Raw genomic sequence first — 24,465 nt, 5'->3', positions numbered from 1 at the left:
CTTGTTTAGGTAAGTATGGACTCATGGGTATTTATTTTATACTTAGGGCTCTACGCCAATATGACTTCATTTACAATGTTGCTCAAATTGCTGCAGCTTCAGCCATGGGAATTTTCGGATCACTCCCATGGCCCTTTGACAAGTTCCACCAACGCGTATGGGGATTTTTCCTTCTCTTTCTTTCCCCAGAACGTCCTTATTTTCTGGCACAATGTAATTTTCTTAAAAACCCAAAGTTTTGAAGGTCGCCAAGAGAAAATAATTTATAGGGACTAAATGTGCCAGATCTAATCTTTCTAGTTTTATAACACCATTTCAGAATGTTTATGGAAAGGCTACACATTACATATAGTAACACAGATTATTTTAAAAGACTTTAAAAATTGTCCTTAACCATTTTTTTATGCTATGACCCCTTTCAAGTATTTATTCTCTAGAAGGTACCAATGTAGCTATCATCTCTGTATTCTCTACTATGAGCTAAGAACTGTGCTGAACACTTTACATACATTATTTCCACTCCTAACTTTAGAATGTAAGTCTCCATATCCTTATTTTACAAGTCGGGACACTGTGGCTATCAGGGCTCAGTGACCTGTCCCGGATCACAAACGCCAGCTGCCAGAGTCCAGTTTCACTAGTGGTCTGATGGGTAGCTATTCCACACTGCAGCCTCACTGATGCAGCCTTGGCAAAAGCTGATCTCCCCTCCCCTGTGAACAGAGTGCTCTTCCTAAGAGTCACGAAGGCAGGGCTCCTGGACTCCAAAAGCTTGGTTGGGGAAGCACCAGCTGCAGGTCCGAGGAACAGAGGTCCCAGTTTCCTCGACGGGACACTGAAGCCTTGAGGTGCTCATAACCATGAGGAGCGCGATGCTCTGGGGGCCAGCACAGGGCAGACCCTGGACGCCCCTTCCGCCGGCCATCCCCTGCTCTGCCAGCTGCACCGTCCTCCACCGTGGGTGTGCCTTCTGAGGGGGCAGCTCAGGCTGTCGCTGTGGCGTTGGCGTTAACAGAATGCTGCAGTGAATGTCCTTGCAGCTGTGGAGTACTGCCTGGTGAAGGTGGCTCTTTGGGGCAGATTCCTAAGGGGGTGCACAGGCATCGCCTGACCCCTACAGGAACTGAGACCCTCTGTCCTCCCATCAGCAAGCAGAGAGCCTGTTTCCCCAAGCCGCATTAGAAACGGATTTTGCACTGCATGCAAATACACAATTTATTAATCTATACTCTACAGACTACACCTATGAAAACGAAAGCAACTTGGTAAATACAATTATATTCATTGACCTTTTCCTCAAAAAAAGGGAAAAACTTATTATTCAGATCTTTTATTTCTGCTAGTAAGAGTACGACTTCTTTTTGGACGTAGAGAATCCACTGAGTGCCTTCACTCTTCCGTGGAGAGAAGCAGGGCCGTCTCGGCAGCAAGGGCACTTACCTTGAGATGGGTTGCACGCTTGAAGGCTTTGCTGCAGACGTGGCAGACGTGGATGCGCTCTTTCCCATGGACCTCCTTGCTGTGGTGCATCAGCATCGTGGCGGAGGAGAAGGCGTGGCTGCACTCACAGCACGGGTGCACCCGGCCCTCCTTCTCAGGCTGCCCACCTTTGGCCAGGTTGGGGGAGACATCGGTCACCTGGAGGAGGCAGAAGTTCCAGGACTTTACGCTCACAAGCATGCCATGGACCTGGAGAACTGTGCACGAGCTTCCCTGGACTAGTCTACTTGTCAACTCGGACAGCCAAAGTAAAAAACACAGCACACAGACCTGGCCCTCACGCATGGGACTTAGAATCTCGTTAAAGTTCGAGCCAGCGACGCCCTCGCATCAGACCGGGCCATAAGGAACACCACCATTTGGCAATACTTAGGGAACAAATATTGACTGAAGTATTAATATATTGGCTGGAGCTTGATTTAGAGGATAGAAAGGACGGTTCAAGGCATGTGCTCTGGAGCCAGACGCCTCGGTACAAGGTCCAGCTCCAACACCGACCGCTGTGGCCACAGTGGGCTGACAGTTAGCCACTCTGAGCCTGTATCCTGTCTAAAAGATGACAACTAACACTGCTTTCTAGAAGTATTTGTGAGGACCAAATGAGACGCCATCTATAGAGGAGCTGAGAACAGTCCCTGGCACACAGCAAGCATTTAAGAAATATTAACAATTAGTAGTCATTGTTTGGGTTTAATCAAGTATAAACAGTATGGCTAACAATACTGTTGGCTGAAGATCTGTCTCAGCCAACAGCTCCATAAATAACCCTTAGTAGTAAAAGGGGTTTTTAATTTCTGACTGGACTAACGCATTTTTCCCAAAGTGAGTCACAACCAATAAGAAGATCTCAAATCATTTTAATGGGATGCTACCATCCCCCTTAAAGAAACAAGGTAGGAGAGGGTTAGGACTCAGCTTTGTATTCAACAGCGTTCAGTTTGGCAGGTGACAAATTCATATGTAGTTGATTTAATGAAAGAAACAGAAACAATTAGGAAGAAAACTGATGGGATTTATTAACATTTCTACTATTCCTAATTTATCAAATACTTTTTCAAAATACTAAAATATGCAGAAACAAATAAACATAAAAGAAAAAACTTAAACCGCAACAAAAAACTTCTATGAGGTGCTCTGTTACTGACTTGTTAAAATAAAAGGAGTCCACATGAGTAGAGGAGGACAGAAGACACTACGTTCAGGGAGGTATTATTTTGTGACGCTGATTTCAGAGGTGCATGTGTCTACGAGTGTGTGTGGATGTAAAGAAAAGAAACCACAAAAAATGCATGTGATTAGGGTCTGCATACAATATTTTTCTGACAAAAATATGGGAACTCTGTGTTTTCTGCAGGACTGTTCTGTAACCTTACAACTTCTCCAATTAAAAAAATTATTAAAAAGTCTGAAAAACACTGTGATAAATGATACTCAAAGCTACTCTGTAACTACAGATAAAGAAACCACATGATTAAAACAAATGATAAATAATAAAGCTAAAAGTGACACATAATGATTATAACAAAAATTTTTAATTAGTGATTCTGTCTAATTTCTCCATTAATACTTTCAAATATTTATTAGTAGCCATAGTAACTGAAATGTACAGAGATATATAGAGGTGGAGTGGACATAACCATCCCTGGGTCCACAGGATGGAGGAATAGAGTATGGATTACAGTGGACTTACTGATATTCTACTATGGAACTATTGTGATTAGGAATGGAAGAAAAGTATGGCATTGATGTGGAGAAAGTGGCTACGGAAGCTGCTGAGGGCAGGGAGAGGGAAGAAGAGATATGCTGTGGGGGCATTTTCAGGACTTGGAGTTGTCCTGGGTGGTACTGCAGGGATAGATGCTGGACATTGTATGTCCTGCCATGGCCCACTGGGTGGACTGGGGAGAGTGTAAACTACAATGTAAACCATTATCTATGTGGTGCAGCAGTGCTTCCAAATGTATTCACCAAATGCAATGAATGTCCCACGATGATGAAAGCAGTTGTTGATGTGGGAGGAGTGGGTAGGGAGATGGGGGGTATGTGGGGACCTCATATTTTTTTAATGTAACATTTGAAAAAAAAATAGAGAGAAAATAAATAAATAAAATGTACAGGGAAAACTATCTCTGAATCAAAATTCAATATCTGGTCCACATCATCCAAGGAAAGAAAAAGAAACCAACCACACATCAAAAGTTCCTTCTGCAAAATGTCCCCAGCACCGTCAGCATTGGCAGACCACCACAATAGAAACAAAACTGCGAAACCCACGGCTTTGACAACTACAAAAGAGCAAAACTGCAAATGTCCTGCTGAATTTCACAACTATGTTAACATGAAAATCTGAAAATGGAATGATTAGTTCTAGAAATTTGCTAAACACATACTTTCCCAAAGAGGGAGAGTTATGTTACAGACCGAGAGCAATGACCTCAGGCGTGGGCCCGCGTGGGCTGGGAACACCTGCTGCTCGCGGTGCGCTGTCCTGGCGGGCTGGGGCAGCACGGCTGTGTGCCTTCGCTGCTGTCCTGCCTAAGGCCCCGCAGCAGCCCATGGCTGCACAGCAGGGAGCCCCGCAGCCTCGGCACCCAGCCCTAAGGCCCCACAGCAGCCCGTGGCTGCACAGCAGGGAGCCCTGCAGCCTTGGCACCCAGCCCTGGTGCAGGCAGGCCCCAAGACCTATGTGGGAAACTGAGGGAAGCAGCACCCTGGGGGAACGTGGCCCCTGTGCCTGGGCCCAAAACCTCCCTCGGCACCCCAGACCTCGAGCAGCTGCCCTCGTGGTAACACTGTCCCCTCTGAGCCTGACTGGCCCAAGCAACAGGAAGGCCAGGGGTAAACACTTGACGACTCTTGTCTGTGCAGACTAAACGGTGGCGGGCAGGTTCGGCGCTAGCTCTGTCTCCTACCAGCAGGGCAGATGCAAGTTTGGCTCTCCGGAGTTGTCACTGAGCCTTCATTTCCTCCACATGTGGTTGATACCTTTGTTGATATCTTTAAAGAAAGCTACGTTCCTCTAGGCAGTGAGCCAAAGAAGAAAGGTCTAAACTTGCTGAAACGGCTCCACACTAAGGAAAGCAACCCAGGGACCCGCTGTGTGTACAAAGCCTCTTAGAATTTAGAGCTCCAAGTCATGCCAGGCCGTCTGCTTTCAGGAGAGGGGCTGCTGAGGAGGTAGCCTACCATCATGCAGGACACCCTTGCTCCAGGGACTAGCAAACTGGCTCACAGAGGCCCGCGCAGCACTGCAGGGTGCAGGTGCCCACGCACAGCTGGCCTGTGCAGGCTGCTGTCTACGACGGAGAAAACGGGCTCCGGAAGGCCACAGGGCCAGGAACCCTGGGCAGGGGTGCGGAGGGCTCAGGGGCACCCCAGGCACACAGCGCGTCCACAGCAGACACGGCCACTGGGGGCTCAGTGTCACGTCCCGGGCAGTGACAGGAAGACCAGCAGAGGGGCTAAGGCGACTGCTTTTCCATGCCTAGGTGCTTCCCGGGTCCTCCGATTAGGCTGCGATGACAGTGGCGCTGAGGTGGAAAGCATTAAACAGTGGACATGGGCCAAAAGCGCCAGGCCTCGCCAGGAGACACGTAAAGAAAACACCTCAGAGAAATTTTCTGCTAGTTACACACACATGTGACTAGTTGTCTACCTCATTTTGGAACTGAATTATTTCAAATTTTGAAAAATACCAGAAGTTAGACCAAGTTTTTATATTCAGTTCATCTCATTACTAGCTACCATGCAAATGGAAAAAAAAAGAAACATATAACTTCAATGGAAATACTTGTGAACTAACTTTAATAGAACTAGAGCTAACTAATTCAGAACTAGTTCACAAAACATTGTTTCAGCTATTTTAAAACTAACACTGAAAAATCAAAAAATTGAAAAACAGCACCGTGGGAGCTCCCTTGTTACTTGAAGCTCAGGGTTACCTAAGGCACGCCCAGGTTTTCGATGGGGAGCTGCACCTTAAACACAAAGGCGTTCCCGCCAAGACCATAAAGGAGGGTGGTCAAGACGCCCGTGCTCCTCCTGCGTCCGTTCCCGTGTTCCCGCGGCCTGGCCTGGCCAGTGTCTCCATGTGCCAGGACCTTGGACCATGAAGACAAGAGCGCACAGCCAAGACGTGGGCTGCGGAGCCAAGGCCGGGCAGGGCGCTACTCCACAGGACCAACCCCAGTGGAAGTCCCAGGCACCGGGCTCCCCCAGGCTTCCCGGGGGCAACTCCTCATCTGCGCCGTCGCACCTCACTGCCAGGAGAGCGTGGCGCCGTCCACACGACCCCGCGGCAAGGGGCGCCCAGCAGCCCACCCCCGCCGCTGCGGGACGCACTCTGTGACTAAGTCCCTGCGCCTTGGCTGATTTCAATCCGTATCCTTTCAATGTTCTAAGTTTACTGTAAGGATAACATCTTTGCAGAGTTCTGGGAGTCAATCTAGAGAAGCATCAAACCAAAGGTGATCTTGGGGACACTCAAACAATGTGGTAGTTATATAAATTGAAATTGGCTAGACAAGCTCAGATCAAACTGGGGAAGAGGGGGATCCCATGGTAACATCTAATTTATGAAAAAGTCCGTGTTCAATTAAAAAACAGATAAATAATTTTGAAGGGTATTTGCTAAAAACGCTAAGCATAAAATTTAATGCAGCTTAAATTTAGAGATTATCTGTGCTTTATTTCTGACTGAAAAATGTGAAGGAGATTTTTAGCTTCCTTTATATTTATTACTATCATTTACCAAAACATATTTATTTTAAGAAAAAGACCAGTTGAATGTCAATGACAATAGGTCACATGCACACACACACTTCCGTACACATATGTGTATATGAAAAAGTATACTGACACCTAAAACAATCAACAAAGATGTTATAAGAAAATCTACAAGCAGAACTAAATGCAAATAAACAGCCATATTTCATCTGATCAGCAGACAAATAAAAGAAGGTATGAAGAAACTTAAAACTAGCCCTTTACATTATTGACTGCTGTGTCTAATTTTGTGGTACTAAAGTTCCATCCCGTTAAAAAACAAAATCACAAAGTGGACTGCTCTAGCACTGGCCGCTCCACACATGCCAGCACCTCCCCCCAGTTCTCAGGGCCACGGGGACTCAAGCCACACAGCCACCCCACTGCCCTCCATCCTTCCCAATGTCATTTCTCTCCAGACTGTGTTTGCTGACTTAGGGTTATGTATTTGTTGATTATCTCTATTTTACCCACCCCCCGGCATCTAGACCAATAGTAGTATAAAGTTAGCATTCAAATTAACTGAGTGATAAATAGACCAAAATAAACAATCATAATGAAAATTCTAGAGGTTTCAGGATGAAGAAAAATTTTCTAGCTAAAAAAAGTAAAAAGCAAAAAATAAGTAATCTCTGTTAAGACAAAAAGCTTACTTAAGGAGATAGTAAGTATATAAACAAGTCAATATTTGAGGTTCTAACCATTACAGGAAAATTACACATCATAAGAAAATATGGCTATCCATCCCTCCAGCACCTCCATTCCTTTGAAAAGTCAGAGCAGCTGTGAGGAGGAGCGCACGCACCTGATAGGCTACCTCTTCGCAGCTGGCGGAGGGCGAGTGCGGGGTGTGGCTCACCAGGATGACTTGCTGAGAGCCTGGCCCAGCTTGGCCTGAGAGCGCGGGATCCGTGAGCAAGGCTGGGAACTGCTGGCCCTGAAAAAGAAGAGCGTGCTTTTCAGAAGCTGCAACTTTATCAATCAAGAAATAAGTTAATGCTCTTTGATGGTGCAACCACCTTGGAAAACAAATGGGGAGCTGCTCGAGAAGTGAAACACAGAGGACATGCCGTCAGGACCAGCCGTCCCTGGCGGCCGGCGCCAGGGCGCCACCACACCGCACGGCAGCGAGGACGGGCGTGCAGGCGGCCATCCCGGGCAATGGGGCAACCAAGCATGGTCTCCCCACCCCATGCAACATTACTTGGACATAAAAAGGAATGAAGTGGCGATGCAGGCTACAACACAAACTGTGACAACACGTGCAAAGTGAAAGAAGCCTATTACACAAAAACCACATCTTGTCTGATTCCGTTCTACAGAATGTTCACAAGAGCCAGATTGTTGAGGAAGAATGGAGACTCGGGAAGAGAGGAGCACAGGGAGCAAGCGCGGGGGAGGGCGTGCCGGGGAGTCTGCCAACAGGCACAAGGTTTCTCTGCGGGGAAATGAAGCCATTCTCAAATCAGGTTACAGCAATGGTCGTACAACTCGGCAAGTACACTGAACACTATTAAATTATACATTTTAAATGGGTGAACTCCATTAACAGCTCTATTAAGATATGATTTATTATTGTTTATATATATATATATAAAGGGTCATTTGTCTAGACACATATATCATTTTGATATTCTGTATAAGACTACTTTGACCCTATCACCATTCCAGCACCACTTTAACTGCAAATTTACAAAGTCATCACCAGGGGTTTAAAAACGACGGTCTTCTTGAATTGATTTGCATTCTTTCCTATCCACATGCACCTATGAAAAAAAGGGTTGTGAGGATATTACAGGTATCTCCAGACAGGAGTCTAATTTTCTATACAAATCAGCTAAATTGAAAACTTCCAATCTATACAAATAAAGTTTAATGTTAATTATCCCCCTTCCCTAGGAAGTTCACTGAACTTGCTACTTTCAAATTCCAGTTACTTCTATATCTATGTGTTTGTTGCTGGCTGCTGCCATCCACCCTTGTCATAGACTGACAAATTTTGAAAAATGGTGTCAATCAAACTTGATTTATTAATTTATATTTCCTTATTTTATTAATCACAGATAAATACAACTGCTGACCAGAAATTCTAATACACATAAGATTTAATATTGATGTAATACATTCATATAAACTCACCCGAAAGCAAAGATATTTGAAACTCTTAGTAAACACATCTATGTCACGGAAAAATGTACAATTTTTTTTCTTTTGAATATAGCTTACTTATAACGTAAAAAGAGCATTTGTTTTAGGAATACACAGATAAACTTCTTTCAGTTAGTTCACCAGCATAAATTATAGCAAATATATACATTATAAAGAAACTTTCTTCTGAAGGATAAAGTTGTTATGCCAAGTAACATGCATTGGTTGCATAAGTCTAAAAAAAGTCTAAGAGTCAAAAAAAATAGGACCCTCCAAAGAAGTCATACAGGAGGTTTTAATTAAATAATTGTTATAACCACATCCTTACTGTAAGAGAATATTAGATAACTTCTTCCTCTTATCCATGATTCTAACTCTTAAATAACAATGCTATTCTGGCTATCAGTATAATCTCCAATCATTTCTTGTATTGTAAAAGAAAACATGAATTGAAGTCAGTCTTTGGGGAAAAAAATTCATTTAGCATGATTGAAAACAAAGGGATACTGGGGTTTAGTGTATTTTTAGGCAGTAATTTAACGACTGAAAATTTTGTTTTAGCACTTGATACAACCAAAATATCATATTATTTTTATTCAATTGACTATTCCAAATGCTTGAGAAGCTCATTAAATTTGTCATGAAGTATTAGAAATATAGGGAGAAAGTACAGCGTATGATGCCTTAGTAACTGGTATTTCTAAAAGAACAAAACTCATATTTAGGGAACTGATTTCATTCCAATTTTTTTAAAAGTTTCTGAAATATTTTCTCTTTTTTTTCTGAAATAGTTTACTCATTAATTATACCCACCCAGACTCATAAAGCTTGGTTAATTTTGTGCCTTGGTTAAGGTACCATTCTATCAAAATTACCACTATGGAGAGTTTCCCTGACTTAATGAACTAGGCTGGTTCACCTACAAAAAAGGCCTCAGAGTATTTCCTCCCCAAAGGAATACTAAGGGTACTGACCACAGAGCAGAATCCAAGATGCAGACAGAGAATACGGGATTCTGCTGCTGGGAAATAGGTCAAATAAGACTTAAGGAAATAGAGAAACACACCATATTCATGGACTGGAAGACTCAACATAATAAGTCTTTTTTCCCCAAATTGATCATAGGTATAAGGTAATTCCTCTCAAAATCCCAGTAGTTTTGTTGTTGTTATTGGCATAGAGAAGCATATTCTAAAATTTATATGGAAAAGCAGACTTCTAAAACAATCTTGAAAATTTTGAGTAAAGTGGGAGCAATCACATTACCTAACATTAAGGACAATGCTAAAGTTATAGGAATCAAGACCATATGGCATTAGAGGAGGGACAGACATACAGATCAATGAAACAAAAGAGAAACCCAGAAAGACAAACACACAACAACAACAGAGAGAAAAGACGGCAGTAGAGAGACTGACTTAAGTCCTAGCATACCCATAGTTAAAATAAATGTAAGTGATCCAAATACATCAATTTAAAGAGAAAGATTGGAAGCCTGGATATTTTTTAAATGATGCAACTCTATGTTGTGTTTAAGTAACTCACTTCAAAGAGAACAACAAAGACAGATTGAAAATGAAAGGATAGAAAAACATACATCATGCAAATAATCAAAAGGAAGTAGGAGTGACTCTATTAATATTTGATACATTAGACTTCAGAGCAAAGAAAATTACCAAAAATAGAGACAATATACATAGAAAAAAGGGCCAGTCTACCAAGAAGAGAGAGCAATCCTAAATGTGCATGCACTAAACAAGAGAGCTGTAAAATATGTGAAGCAAAATCTCATAGAACTGAAAAGAAAAATACACAAATCCACAATTATCACTAGAGAGTGCAACTCCTTTCACAACTGCTAGATACTAGATACTAGAGAGAAAATCAGCAAAGTTAGAGAAAAACTCAACATTACCACAACCAAGATATCTAATGGACATTTACAGCACGGTCCATAACAGCAGAACATACATTGTGTCCAAGGGCCCACAAAACATACAGTGACAGAGAATGTATCCTGGCTATAAAACAAAACTTCACAAGCTTCAAAGAACTGAAATCAGAGTGTGTTCTTCGATCACAATGGAATCAAGGTAGAAATCAAGAGCAGAAAGAGAGAACAAGAAAAACTATAATACTAAAAATACTATAATACTATAATACTTAGAAGAGTAAGTCAAAAAAGAAGGCTCAAGGGAAATTTAAAAATGCACTGAGGGAGCAGATAGGGCTCAAGCAGTTGAGCACCTGCTTCCCACATGGGAGGTCCCAGGTTTGGTTCCCGGTGCCTCCTAAAACAAAACACAAAAAAACAGCAAGCAAATCGAACAAAAAAACAACTCAGGGGAGTCAATGTGGCTCAGTGGTTGAACAGACTTCCCACACACAAGGTCCTGGGTTCAATCCTCAGCCCCTGGCATCTCAAAAAAAAAAAAAAAAATGCATTGAACTGAATGACAATGAAAATATAACATTAAAACCTGTGGGAAATAGCTAAGCAGTGTGAGAGGGAACTTTATAACATTAGCTGCATACCTTAGAGAAGATGTAATGTGAAATCAACAATCTAAGCTCCCACATCAAGAACCTAGCGAAAGAAGAGGAAAAGAAACCCAAAGAAGATAAAAGAAGGAAAAAAAAAAAAAAAGCAGAAATCAATGGAACTGAAAACAGAAAAATAGTAGAGAAAATCAGTGAAACCAAGAGGTGCTTCTTTGAAACGATGGATAAAATTGACAAATCTCTAGCAAGACAGATGAAGGAAAAAAGACAAAATGCCAATTGGGCATCCTCAGGCCAGATCCTCCGGACACCAACAACCCGAACACAGAACCGGGACTGCTCAACACAAATGGGCTAATTCTTCAGAACACAAGTACCACCACTCTCCATTTTAAAATAATCGGAATAGCCCTATAATTATAAAGGTGTCAAATATGTCATTTTAAAACTCCTACAAAAAAAGAAGTATCAAAATCCAGGTGATTTCTGAAAAATTCTACCAAATGTTTAAGAAGACCTAACAGCAATACTACATAAATAATCCTTTCCAAAAACAGAAGAGGAAGGTATATTTCCCAACTCATTTTATGAAGCTATTATTACCCTGATATTACAACCCAACAAGGATAAAGAAAAAGAAAACCTCATGAATATAGATCCTTTACAAAATCCTTTACAAAATATTAGCAAATAGAACCTCATATTTTTTAATGTAACATTTTTTGTGATCTATGTATCTTTAAAAAGGACAAAATTTTTTTTTAATTCTATAAAAAAAATTAGCAAATGGTAGAAAGCAATATATATAAACAGAATGATACAACATGGTCAAGGGGAATCTATTCAGGGATATTAAGATGGTTCAATTTTTAAAAAGCTATTTAATCCATTATATTAACAGGCTAAAAAGGAAAACTCACAAGATCATTATCAATGGATACAGGGGGAAAAAATCCCATTCAACAGAATTTAACACCTAGTCATATTTAAAAAAAAAAAAAAAAGGCCCCCTCTCAGAAAAATAGGAATAGAGTGAAATCTCAACTAAAGAACATCTACAAAAAAACAAAACAAAACAAAAAAATTGCAGTTAACATCATACTAAATTCATAACACTCAAAATCAGATAATAACGCAGAGGCCCTTCAACTGGTGAATGTAAAAAAAAAAACCAAAACTGTGGCAAATCCATACCACAGATCAATACTCAGCTATCGGAAAGAATGAACTATCAATACAACACAGCAACTTGGTCGGATCTCCAGATAATTATGCTGAGTGCCAAAAGCAATTTCGAAAGTTTGTATACTGAATGATTCCATTTATAAAATATCCTTTCAGTGACAAAATTATAGAAATAGGTTCAGAACAGCAGTCGCCTGGGGCTAAGGAGGGAGCATACAGTTAAGCTGGAGCATACACGTGTGCTTATAAAAGATGACAATGGTAACTGGACTGTGTCAGTGTCAGTGCACTGGGGTGATGTTACACTATAGCTTCACTGAGATGCTATCACTGGGGTAAACTGGTAAAAAGGTACATGGGATTTTTATTCTTTCTTAAAATTGAATGGGAATCTACAATTACCTCAAAATTAAAGGTTTATGAAAAAATGGAATACAATGCACCTTACTACTAGTTCTTTTGTGTTTCAACCACTATTCGTCAATATCCTTAAAACAAATGCTTTGATTCGATTAGCTACACTCATGGAACTGGTAACACAAATCTGCTGCAGTTACACAACCTGAACATCCTTTTATTTGGTTGTGTTGTTATCATCGGCAGTCCACTCCTTTGGTTTACTCTGATGCTGGAATTGGAGGAACTGACGCCACACACGCACACACGCATGCTGCCACGGGAGGCAGCAAGCAGGCAGCTGGAGGGGCGGCGGGGCGGTGGGGCAGCAGCTCACCTGCGTGTCAGCGCTGGCTGCAGTACCAAAGCCTGCGCCACGGAGGGTGGGTACTGACACCAGTTCCAGCCCCAGCTAGAGCACAGAATGGGCCTTTGCTGGGGAGACCCAGGAATTCTGATGAGCAACAAGGCTGCGAAATACTGCTGCAGAGTAACAGGGGCTGGTCATATAGATGGGTGAGAGTTGATGCTGCACAGGTGACTATGTCACCACCAAGCACCTGGAAATCAACCTCATTTGCTATATTCCTCTGTGCAGTAATTTCATCAAAAGTATTTTTCTTAGCAACTGTTCATAATTCCACTGCCCTATGTAACTCAAAGTAAATTAAACATTGTGCTTCAGTGAAATTTTCAAGGCATTTAGAACTAATAAGGGCCAAGAAGAGTAACTTACAGGAAGAAGAAAGTTAAGCAAGGCACAAAATTAAAATAGCTTGCAAACAGGTTGGACCAATTCTAGTTCTTATGTTTATAAGTAACTTTGTTATTTCAGACTTGGCCTCTTTTCACATAAATTCTTTAATGAGATTTGTCCATTTCTGGTTCAGTCCTCAGTCATATTTTGACCATTCATTAAGACCCCCAAAACCACATTTACATGTCTAAATGTCAAGCTTTAAATGTTTTGCAAATTGTTAATTACCTGTACAATAGGGCTAAAAAATAAAATTTAAATAATAAAAAATAAAATTTAAAAATCTATAGGAATATTAAATAGAATTCCCTTCATGGATAGGTCATAATCTCTTTTTCTTTTCAGAACCAGAACTGAAAATTATTTTGTTCTCCTGAATAGATTTAAGTGAATGTTTAACACCTCCATATAAAATAGCCAAATGCAAGCGCCCAAGCAGCCTGACCCTTTCCCACCAGCAATCTCTCCTACCCCTCAACAGTCAGAAAGTTTGGAAACAATAAATCAACTCAAGTTTGAAACTGAAAAAACTTTTCAAAATGTAAATTACTGTATGTATGGCCTTATGAAGCCTATTCTTACTAAACTTCTTGTTCTTCTTAACTCCTGACTTTCTATAACCAGACTCACCTTTGTCCCTTAGAGATAGATAAACTAAGATAATCTCTCTTTGTTTGACCACTTTTTTTCTTGGAATTAGTAAGAAACACTGATTATTTCCTGTGTATTATATTATTTTCACATCTTGTAAAAACTGGTAATAACTGAAATGTTTATATTATTGCTTTCTTTTAGGTTCCTTAAGGGAGGATCCTGATTTTTTGGTGTACTTCTATGTAACCTTTAATTGAAGAACAATGTTGAGTTATTTGACTTCTTTCCACCTGATGGAGCCTTTCAGCACTCCTACTTTCTTTCTTCATTGGATTTAACAAGCACATGTTGGGAAACTTAGAAGGGACTAATATTCACCCCTTCAGTACTCCCCGCTCAGTAACTAAGAACAATTATTGTTAGAAACTGCTTAATTTCTGCCAGGCCCTTGATATTGATGACTGTACTTAGAAACCTTTTCCTCTGAAACTGAAACATAGCCTACTATTATATATCACCTAAAAGTTACCTCCAGAAAGTATTCTTGTTGCTCAGATGTGGCCTCTCTCTAAGTCAAATGCAGCATATAAACTCACTACCTCCAGTCCCCCATCCCCCTACTCCCAGCTTGAGAAATTACTCCCAGGGATGAGCCTCCCTGGTGCTGAGGGATTATTACCAAGTGCTGACCAGCAATGCATCTAGAAAAAGACCTTGACCAAAAAGGGGAAATATTAAACACAACGGAGTTTTTCTGGCTTAGAGATTTCAAAGTGAGCTGGGAGGTCATTTCAGAGATTATGCTTATGTACATCACAGCAGGATCTCATTGGCTGCTAAAGTAAACAGTGCTTCAAACAGTGGGACTCCTGAGGGCTCTAGAGACATCTAGACACTATAAGCAGGGTGGACAATCTCAGGATTTTGGCACCTTGTCAGTGGACCTTACTTGGGAATTTATGCTCCCCAATGTAACAGAGTTAGACACATTTAAATTTCCCTACACATGGCTCTTCTGCCCTTTTTATTTGAACCTATAATTAGCATTCTACTTGCTAAATATATGCTCCAGAGACTTACGTCTTTGGTCTGTTTATGTGCCAGTTAAGCCCTGAATCTCAGCAGAGTTGCAATACCTACTCTCCATTCATTGGACTCATCCACAACAACCTGCAAGGGTATGATGATGGACAACACCTGTCCCAAGGAATAGAGTGTCTGCAACTGCAAGCAAAACTGTTCAATCCATCTGCCCCATGGGACTGAAGCCTCCTCTCAATTAGAAACAGAGTGGGCATCACCATCCCAAAATCCTCAACACTGGGGAATGAACAATGGACTAAAGTAGACTTATTATTATTCTACTATAGACTTATTGTTATCCTAACAATGGAAGCACTATGTCATTGATATAAAGGTAGTGGTCACCAGAGGTTCTGAGGTGAGGGAGAGGGAAGAATAGGTGTGTAACATGGAGGCAGTTTGGGCAGATACAGGCCATTCTACATTTTGTCAAAACCTATAAAATTATGCAGGGCAAAGTGTAAACTACGATGTAAACTACAGTCCATGGTTGGCAGCAATGCCTCAGTATGTGTCTATCAATTGTAACAAATGTACCACACTAATGGAAGATGTTGTTAATGTGGGAAAGTGTGGGAGGGGGAGGGGGTAAGGTGTATGGGAATCTCCTATATTTCTGATGTAACATTTACATAATCTAAAGCTTTTTAAAAATAAAAATATATATATATTTTAAAAACTGGTTAATTTCTCATGACCACCTTATGATTTTTAGATCAAATTTTATTATAATAACAAGCACAATAATTTATATATTTGTATTTTCTTATAAATTCAGTAATCTCAATGATAAAATGCTTTACTTAATAAATCATTTATTTTATGCAAGGGTTTATTATATTTAGAAAAATACCAGGGACCACCCATAAAGCTAAGGAAGATTTTGATCTTTATATTTTTTTAGTTTTCAGAGCATTATATCAGTATCAAATTAAGTTTGTCAGCTAATAAAAGAAATTCAACTAAAACTATACAATTTCTACTAGAGATTTTTAATATACTTTTTTGTATTATTTATGCTAATTGGGCAATATAGGTTTTAAAAATGTTTATATTTGACATTTTTAAAAAAATACAGAAAAGAATATATATTTCTGACAATGCAAAAGTTCATTGGGAAACCCCTAACTGACCTGGATAAATGCAGCATCTCTCATCTCCTGCAGCTGCACAAATTCGACTACCAGCCAGGCCAGCAGCCCACAAACCCTGCCACTTCCCCTCTCAGACACCGCTTCTCGGCACGGCCAGCACAGGGCAGGCCCACAGCAGGGCAGTGGCTGGTGGTGAGGCCAGCAGAAGGGCAAGGCCACGCGTACGTGGAGGGCCATGTGAGGGCAGGGACAGGAACGCAGGCTGGTCTGAGGAGGGACACACGCCCTGTGGGGCTGCAGCGCGGGAGGCCATGCCAGTTTGCACAGCTGTGGGGCACAGTGAGGTGGGGGTGGGAGAGCAGGAGGTGGGGCCTGAGTGAACCACACCAGGGACAGCCTCACGTGTCCAGTGAAGAAACCTGGACTTTGCCTGACAGGTGATGGGGACCCACCGAAGATTGCGAAGCAAAGAAAGCAATGGACAAGCATTTTGAGAAACCGGAGGTGACACATGAGTGGAAATGAGTCTAGAACCACGAGGGCCTGGGCTGGCCTGCATCATCTAACTGTCAAAACTTCATTCTAGTCTTGGCACACTTGTTATGTCAATCCCTCGTTTTAGAGTCTCTGGGGCACCTGCCTCGGGGGCAGCAGCACACCTGTTCAGCCCGCCCCTGTCCCCGGCCAGCTCCTGTGGGCCAGCAGGGCAGAAGGGCTGCAGAACGGGCAGCCGAGCCCTGGAACACACAGACTCGAAGCATAGAATCCGACAGATACTGAGAACTACGCCCTGGACAGACGATTCTCAAAGTGGTACCACTTTGAAAATACACTTTCATAATCATGGAAATAAGTGGCTTTCTTACTGTTTTGGAACAAAAAATTATTCAAACGCATGTGATTAAAACTTACACTTAATCATAAGTATTCATAACTTATCATGTATTTTTCTAATTAAACTATGGAAGCCGTTTTCAGTTTCTTAGCAAAATACATTATGTAAAAAGGTACATCCCTTTGAGCATATCTGCTTGTAGGGATTGAGACCGTAAGTGATCAGGGGCATGAGAATTTGTATAGCACTTATCAAAACCTTAAATATAACATAATGTCCCCCAATAGAAAATACATTAAAAAAGCCAATCTATATAACTAAATACCATACAACTATCAAGAGGAGGAAGTTTACACAACACTATTGTACACATGAATCTTTGTAAAAACTGTGAAATATCTATCTGTATATATATCCATAAAGGCCTAGAAGGATAAGTACACTCGAACGTTAACTGCAGTTCTGTATGGGTGGTGGAATGAAGAGGGCTTTTTTTCCTTTATATTTTATACTTCTTTATAATTGCCTGCATTTTCTTTTTTCCCCTTTTTACATTTAACGTAATACTTTCTTAAGAAATCACATGAAAACTACTTCAATTTTGACAGAAAATGTTCAGAAGGTATAGTTAGGAAGGAGGCTCCTTGGGAGGGGTCGACGCCCCACACAGGGGTCCGCGGGGAGAAGAGGCCCTTACCCACCTGAGCGGTGAAGTTGAGGGTGACTGTGTCGAGGCTTCCGGAAAGCACACCCTGAGTGTCAGCCAGAGTCAGAGTGACGCTGGCGTCCCCTCCCACACCAGGCGACGCCACGACCAGGTTCGGGGTGGACATGGTGGACGGAGACACTGGCGTTGCTGAGGGGAGGCTCCCCGCGGCGGCATTAAGTTCTACAAAAAAGGCAGAGTGTGTCGGTCAATGGAGGCACTGGGCAGTGAGCTCCCGGCCCGGGGCCCGTTTCCCCGGGGAGCTCGTGGGCAGTAACCTGCACTGTCGGCACACCCGGGAAAGGACAGCATCTTCACCACGAATCTCGTCACAAGGCTTTGTTGGTTTCTAAATATCTTTACACATGAGCGAACTACCACCTTCTTGAGAACAGGGCAGAGAACAAACAGCGAGTGGTAAAAACGAGCTGCCACAGTCCTGTGCGGAGGGACAGCGGCGCTGGCCTCCCACAACACCCCCAGAGCCCCACGCAGGGCCCGCCAGCAGCCAGCAGCCTACTCTCCTCGCGGGCATGCTCCCTTCCCTTCCCTCCACCTACTCGTCCTCAGACAGGCCGGCAGAGTGGACCTCGTCCAGTCCTTCCGGTGTTACTTCCCTGCATGGCCTTCGTTTTCTTGAAAAAGACAACCAAACTCTTTAATTTGCCGTGAAGAACTGTGCTGGGTATTTCCCCCTCGTCCGAGGACACAAGAAAGGAAGACATCAGGGACGGGAGCAGGCAGGCGGGACAGTCCGAGAGGAGGGTCCAACTCGAAAACATGCACACTCTGCTCTCCCAGTCTATCTGTCCATCCTCTCCCCTGACAAATACGCTCTCATCGTCCACGTCCGTCAGCCTCTGTGAAGGCAGGTGCTGGAGGCACTGTACGACCAGAGCACCTGCACACACAGTGAGCCCCGCGCCCGGCAGACTCTCAGCCACCAGCACCTGCACAGACCCACACGCAGGGCGCCCAGCGCTGCGCTGCCCACCTGGGGCCTTTGGGGCGCTGCAACCATGAGGGGTCGAGGGGCCGAGGCACAAGCAGCCTCCGGGCTCTGCGACAATGGCGCGGGCTCCCCTCCCGCCCATCCGGCGTCCTCGAGCGTGGGCTCTGGGCCTGGGAGGACGCAGGCCCGGGGAGGGTGTGCCTAGGGGGGCACCACCACCCACCCTGCCTTTCACAGGCCAGTGGGCAGCTGCCACTTTAGAGCCCGTGGATAGGCAGCAGGCAGGGGGCTGGCGGACACTTCAGCAGGACCACTCGGAGGCAGGCCGGGCTGGGCTGGGCTGGCGGCAGGGCTGCCCTGGGAAGAGCGGCGCCGACGCACGCCAGCCCTGCGGCCGGCAAGGACTCAGCCATGGGAGAGGCAGGGGCCTCTCCCGCCAGTGCAATACTCCCCACTTGCTTGTGATTTTTAATGAATCAAAAGGTGCCAGGGCGTGCAGGAGAAACCTGTGAAAACAAGTCTGCGTGTTCTTCTAAAGTGGCTCCTGACAAAAAGTCGAGTGAAAAAAACTGAAGAGCTTCTGATAATGCCAGAGTGCGTGCTTCAGCTCCATTGCTACGCTGCTGACCTTTTAAGAATGTTCTTACTTGGGGGGGCGGTCACAAAGAGGAAGATCTGAGTTCACTTAGAGCTCCCTCACTATGAAGGAAGAATGCAAAATGGTAATAGGGAAAATTAATAAGCTTTACATTTGTTTAGTATGTATAGCTCTGGTGATATGAAATATTTGTTTAAAGCTCTAAAAGCCACAACTTTAAATTGAAATACTCAACTTGAAAATTAAGATCCAATATCTAAGTGAAGACTGTACACTTTTATTTCCTATGTATTTTTCTAAAACCACTGTTGCCCACAAAGTACAGCAATTCAAGTAAAGGTTTGTATGTTTCTGACTCAAAGAAAATAATCTTTAAAGGATTAATAAATTCTCTACATTCATGGAACCCAGCACTGCCTTAAGTCTTTATTAGGATAAGGCTCTACAGCATCTAAGAAAACAATTTAAACATCTGGAAGGTGCCATAAGTAGTTTAAGAAGATACATCAATTTTTCTCACTATTAACAAAAGTCTGGGGAAGAGAGATGGCAGAATAGAAAGCAGCTCTGTTCTGGCCACTAACTGCCAAGTATTTAGGTCAATCTAGGATATATCCTGAAAGAGTATGAAATGTCCTCCTTAATTTTACGAAACTCCTATAAGTTAAGAATTTTAAATGTTTTGAGCTATTAAAAATAAGAATTGATTGTACTTAAGCTAGAAGAAACTAAGACTAAAATAACTTATGAAGAAGAGTTCCTTTCGTTACTGAAAGGTTGTTTACTCATCAAAATGCTCTTAAATGTAAAAGTGGACTAAGAAGACAACACAAAGATAATGCTAATATCAGATAAATTCCCTAAAGAGCTTCACTAAAGTTCAAGCCTCTGTTAATACACTATCTGGCACTTATGTGAGATTGTGGCTTTCTTTTAAGAAAACTATTTGTGTTGGAGTTTCTCACGGATGGGGTCGGGATCAGCATGGCCGTCAATCCCATCACCTCACGCCTTCACAAAGGCACATGACAGTTGACCAGTCGCCTCGCTTCCATTTGTTCTTCAGTCCCATAGTGGCAGCACTGTACCTCCAGTAAGACCTGACCAGATAACCAGCTCTGCGCGAAGCTGGAGACCCGTAACGGAACCAGGTGGTGAATCTACAGCGTGAAAATAATTTGTGTAGTGAACAGCAAAAAAAACAACCACCTGCATATTCATTATGCTCTCATATAGAGAAAAGGCATCATACATTCTGCATCAGAACCCTGATTTCATTTTAGAGTTTACCTTACAAAAGAGCCATGTTTAATCTCAACCCAGAGTCACTTCCATCTCAGGTCTCTGGTGTAGTCTGAAGCTGGATCTGGGATTAACTTTGACTCTAAGATAAATCTCACTGCTAGCATGCACTCTCTTGACTGTGACTAGATGGATGGGGCCAGCTGCTTCACTAGGACCACAACTAGTGGTGTACGCAAAGCGACGCTGCCTGCTGCTAAGCAGTGAGTGGGTCACTACACCAAGAACCTCTTCCCACACCCAGGGTTATTCAAAGATGCCAAAGGGATTTGCAGGCAGAGTACAGCTGGCCAGCTCCTGTCAACGTAATCCTGTATTTAAGGACAGCTGAAGTAACATTAATAATACACAAGCGTTCCTGAGTTACAGCTTCATCTTTTATTTTATATTATCATCAAATCCCTTAAAATGTTTATTTTTAAAAAATGTATATTTTTAAAAGTTCAGACACTGAACTTATAATATGTGGGATAACCTAAAATAGCATTAAAAAATAAAGGAAATTTCTCAGCTAGTTTTTGAAAAATCTTTATGGAGGAAGGAGAAAATTAAATAAGCAAAAGAGTGTGTCTGCTGTGCTTAAAGGGTGTGTGAGAGACCTGGGCAGGGCTGGCGTCGGCCTCACTGCCCCCAGAGAGCCTGCGCCGGCTGGGCTGGCAGGACGCTCCCAGGGCACAGGTCTGTGGGGACAGACGTGGGCAGCAGCCCTGCTAAGGTGCAGCCAACAGGTCCCTGGTGCTCACTGCCAATCTCATGGCACCCATTTTCTCTACTCTGGCTGATCAACTCCATTGTGCAGGAAGGGGTCTGCTGTGCCAGCACACATCGGGACCCCCAAGTAGCACAGACAGCCCCCCAGAATGTTAAACATCTCGACCTCCAGTCCTCACTGCAGCTCACCGAGCGATCACTCCAGGCTTCTGCAGGGCTGCCAGGAAGACACGTGCGTCCACCACTGACCATATCAGCAAGGTCTGCTGGGAGCAAGCCTTGCAAGGTCCCACCAGAAATCAGACTACTGTCCACCGTGGCCCCCACACAAGAGGCATGTCCTCACACCTTAACATGCACCACGCAGGAACAAGGAAGAGGAGAGGGCAAAACCCATGGTTAGAATTCTAGAGAACACAGTTTAATCCTCCAAACAAAACAAAGCCAAACCACACAAACTAGGACCTCTAAAGAAAGTCTGAAGATACAAGTTCGCTCTGTAACTTTATAAGTATGTGGCATATTTTGGATGCTTAGCTCTTTATACACTAAACTACAGCCTGAAATTCCCAGCTTTCAGTCAATTAGAATATACAGCAAAATTCCTGTTAATTGGGGAAAAAAAGCTGCTTTTATTTCAAATTAATAAGTAAAAACTAAAACCATGATAGAGTTTTTAAAGCCCTCAAATTACAGAATCAAAAGGATAAAGAATGAAAAAAAAGATAAAGGAGGAACAGAGGACGGTGAATGCAGCTATAGTCAATCACAGAAGGCAAAACTGACACAGTGGACATGGTAACTGGTCAGGAGTCAAGACTCGGATCTGCCTGGACCTGGCAGTGTGAGTCAGACAAAACTGTTCAATCCTCGGACCTTAGTTTACCTTTCTGGCCAATGAGAGTGGTGGGCAAAAGATTTCCTTTCAGGTCTGAGGGGCATGGCCCCTCCTCAGTTCCCCAGCCTCCTCTCCCCACTCTCCCTGCGTCGGCTAATCGGCTGAAGCTCTGCCCGGGCCGCCGGGCTGCCATCTGCTGAGGGGGAGAGGCTCACCATCCCCCACGCCTCTGCTTCCACTGCATCGTTTCTTTTTTCAGAGAGGCTGACCCCATTTGAGTTAAATCCCCAATTACGTGCTCTCCTGGCTCCCTAAGCACTTCTTTATATATTTTCATAATTGTAACTTTGCATTTATTTGTGGGATTATTCTTCAGTACATGTCTGCACTCATACTAGTTTCTAAAGTCATGTCTACTTCGCTTAGTACTGTAGTCCCAGACTTATTAAAATTCCTGTCACATACTAGACACCACAGTATTTTATTAAATGACTGAATGACTAGATAAGAAAGCATTTTATCATTCAGATATGAAAAAATAAAGCTTTGGGGAACAAATATATCTAAAAATTAAATTTCCCAACAACCATATACGAATTTGAAAAATAAGAAGCCTAAGAAATGAACAAAATTAACTTATCCCAATTGTTAACCACTACTTAAAAATCTGTAATTTATTGTACTTGAACTCATTCTATCTTTTATAAAAGTCTATGCTTTTGTAGAATGTTCCGTTTTTTATGAAAGTCTATACTTCAAAATTTGAAGGGAAAAAAAAGCTGCCTTATTTCAATTTTGTTATCCTACCATCAGTTGATGCAGGGCAAAAAGTAGTAAGCTAGAGAAACTTCTGGAGCAAAGTCAGAAAGTGATAGCTTTGTAAATGGAGTCATCAAATGGTAGTGTGTACTTATATATTGTAATAAAACAAATTTTTCTCTTTAAAATGTAGAACTATTAATTGGTTGAAAACTACATAGAATTCTAGAACCTAGACTTCTACATAAGCCATTCATCATTATGAAATTATATTAGGTGTGACAGGGCTCACGCATTTGTCATACTACAAGATACTTTAACCCTGTCCACTTACTATTTGCACTGTCTTTGACTGATGGTATCTTAGAATGTCTTTCCTGGCCAATTCATGAGCCGCATACCTGAAGAGCTCAATGCTGTGCTCTGTGAGAGAAGCTGATCGTTGCTTATTGTCAAGGTGGCGCCTGTAGACTGATTACTGATTGCAGGTGCTGACAATCTTATGCTTCCATTGAGTTCACTGCTTCCGTTAGAATTGTGTTGAATGAGATCTTGACCTAAATGGAAATTAATATTGTCATATATGAAAATAACATATTAACCACATATATAATGAAGGTTAAAAATAGCAGTCTCAAAACTTTTATTTTTAATAATCATAGAAAAATGAAAATAAGATCACAAAATACATTTCCCCATGATAATATTTCTTCTTCAAGCTTTAAGCCGTACAAGGGATTTCTAAAAATATATCTTAGAGTTTTACTTTATTTCAGCATTAGACACTTAAAATCACAAACTTTTGCAGAATAAAACTTTTAAAAACATTTCAAAATGTAGAGAATGGCCAAGTAGAGCAAAACTGTGTTTAAGTGGATCAAAGGTTCAAGGAAGCAGTTACAGAAGCTCTCCTGAGCTCCACTGCCCGCTTGCTGCCCTGAGCCCTGCTAAGAGGAACCACCCCGAGCTCCACTGCCCGCTTGCTGCCCTGAGCCATGCTGTGACCATGCAGTAGACCACTCCCAACACTCCCAACTCCACCTGTGTTCTCGCCATGCACATGTTCTAAACTGTCTGGCCAGCTATAATAATTATATATATAAATATATATATTTTATTACATGGTACAGAAGCAAATAACATTAAAAATTAATTTGAAAACTGTTGCTCAATAATAGGACAATGCAGTATAATTTAAAAAAACAAAAACTGTTGCTGTTTCAATAAAAAAAAAAAAAGGAAAGAAAAAGAAAAACCCTGTTGTCAAATGAGGTGTAAACAAGGCAACTATGCAAAAATGGAGGAAACTCTATCAAAGATCAAGAGATACTGTACTCTGATTGCATTATAATTATATAAATCCTCATGCCACTCTAAAGAACTAGAAACTGGAAATGGCAATGTTTGTTATGGGCATAATTCATGCAAAAACGACTGTAGAACTCTAATGAGTGGAGCAGACCCAAAAGATTAGTGACAGCCCATCAGAAGATGAGTGAATGAATATTCAATGTCTGTAGCTAGCATTTTCTTGATTCCCAGTCTACATGACTTTTTATTAATTAGTAACTGCTCTGAAAATATCAGGTAGGAGGATTTCTATTATACATGTACAAGGTAATTTGGGGAGGCTGAAGACTATCTTTGCCTTTTACCCAATGCTTAAGTTTTTTCTACAAATGCTCTGGATTCCTTAATTGCTAAAGGTCCACAAAACTTAACTGAAGAAATATTTTCACTC

At 42.2% G+C, this 24,465-nt stretch overlaps 1 protein-coding gene across 3 annotated transcripts in view; it reads right to left on the bottom strand.

Moving 5' to 3' along the window:
* The window catches only part of ZNF236 (zinc finger protein 236), a 152,181-nt gene that overhangs the window by 27,059 nt on the left and 100,657 nt on the right, over positions 1-24,465 (bottom strand). For 2 of the 3 annotated variants that reach the window (XM_058277909.2, XM_071208593.1), the window contains 4 exons: positions 23,126-23,281; positions 17,560-17,747; positions 7,070-7,201; positions 1,441-1,638 (listed from right to left, as the gene is read on the bottom strand). In XM_058277909.2, coding sequence (XP_058133892.1) covers positions 1,441-1,638; positions 7,070-7,201; positions 17,560-17,747; positions 23,126-23,281 — 674 coding nt within the window. Of the gene's footprint in view, positions 1-1,440; positions 1,639-7,069; positions 7,202-17,559; positions 17,748-23,058; positions 23,282-24,465 lie in introns of those variants that run through there. The other variant, XM_058277912.2, reaches the window with a different exon arrangement.

This window comes from Dasypus novemcinctus, chromosome 16 (genome assembly GCF_030445035.2).
Source record: "Dasypus novemcinctus isolate mDasNov1 chromosome 16, mDasNov1.1.hap2, whole genome shotgun sequence".
NCBI lineage: Eukaryota > Metazoa > Chordata > Mammalia > Cingulata > Dasypodidae > Dasypus > Dasypus novemcinctus.
The sequence above is the reverse complement of the archived record's forward strand: the minus strand, read 5'-3'. Positions and strand labels throughout refer to the sequence as shown.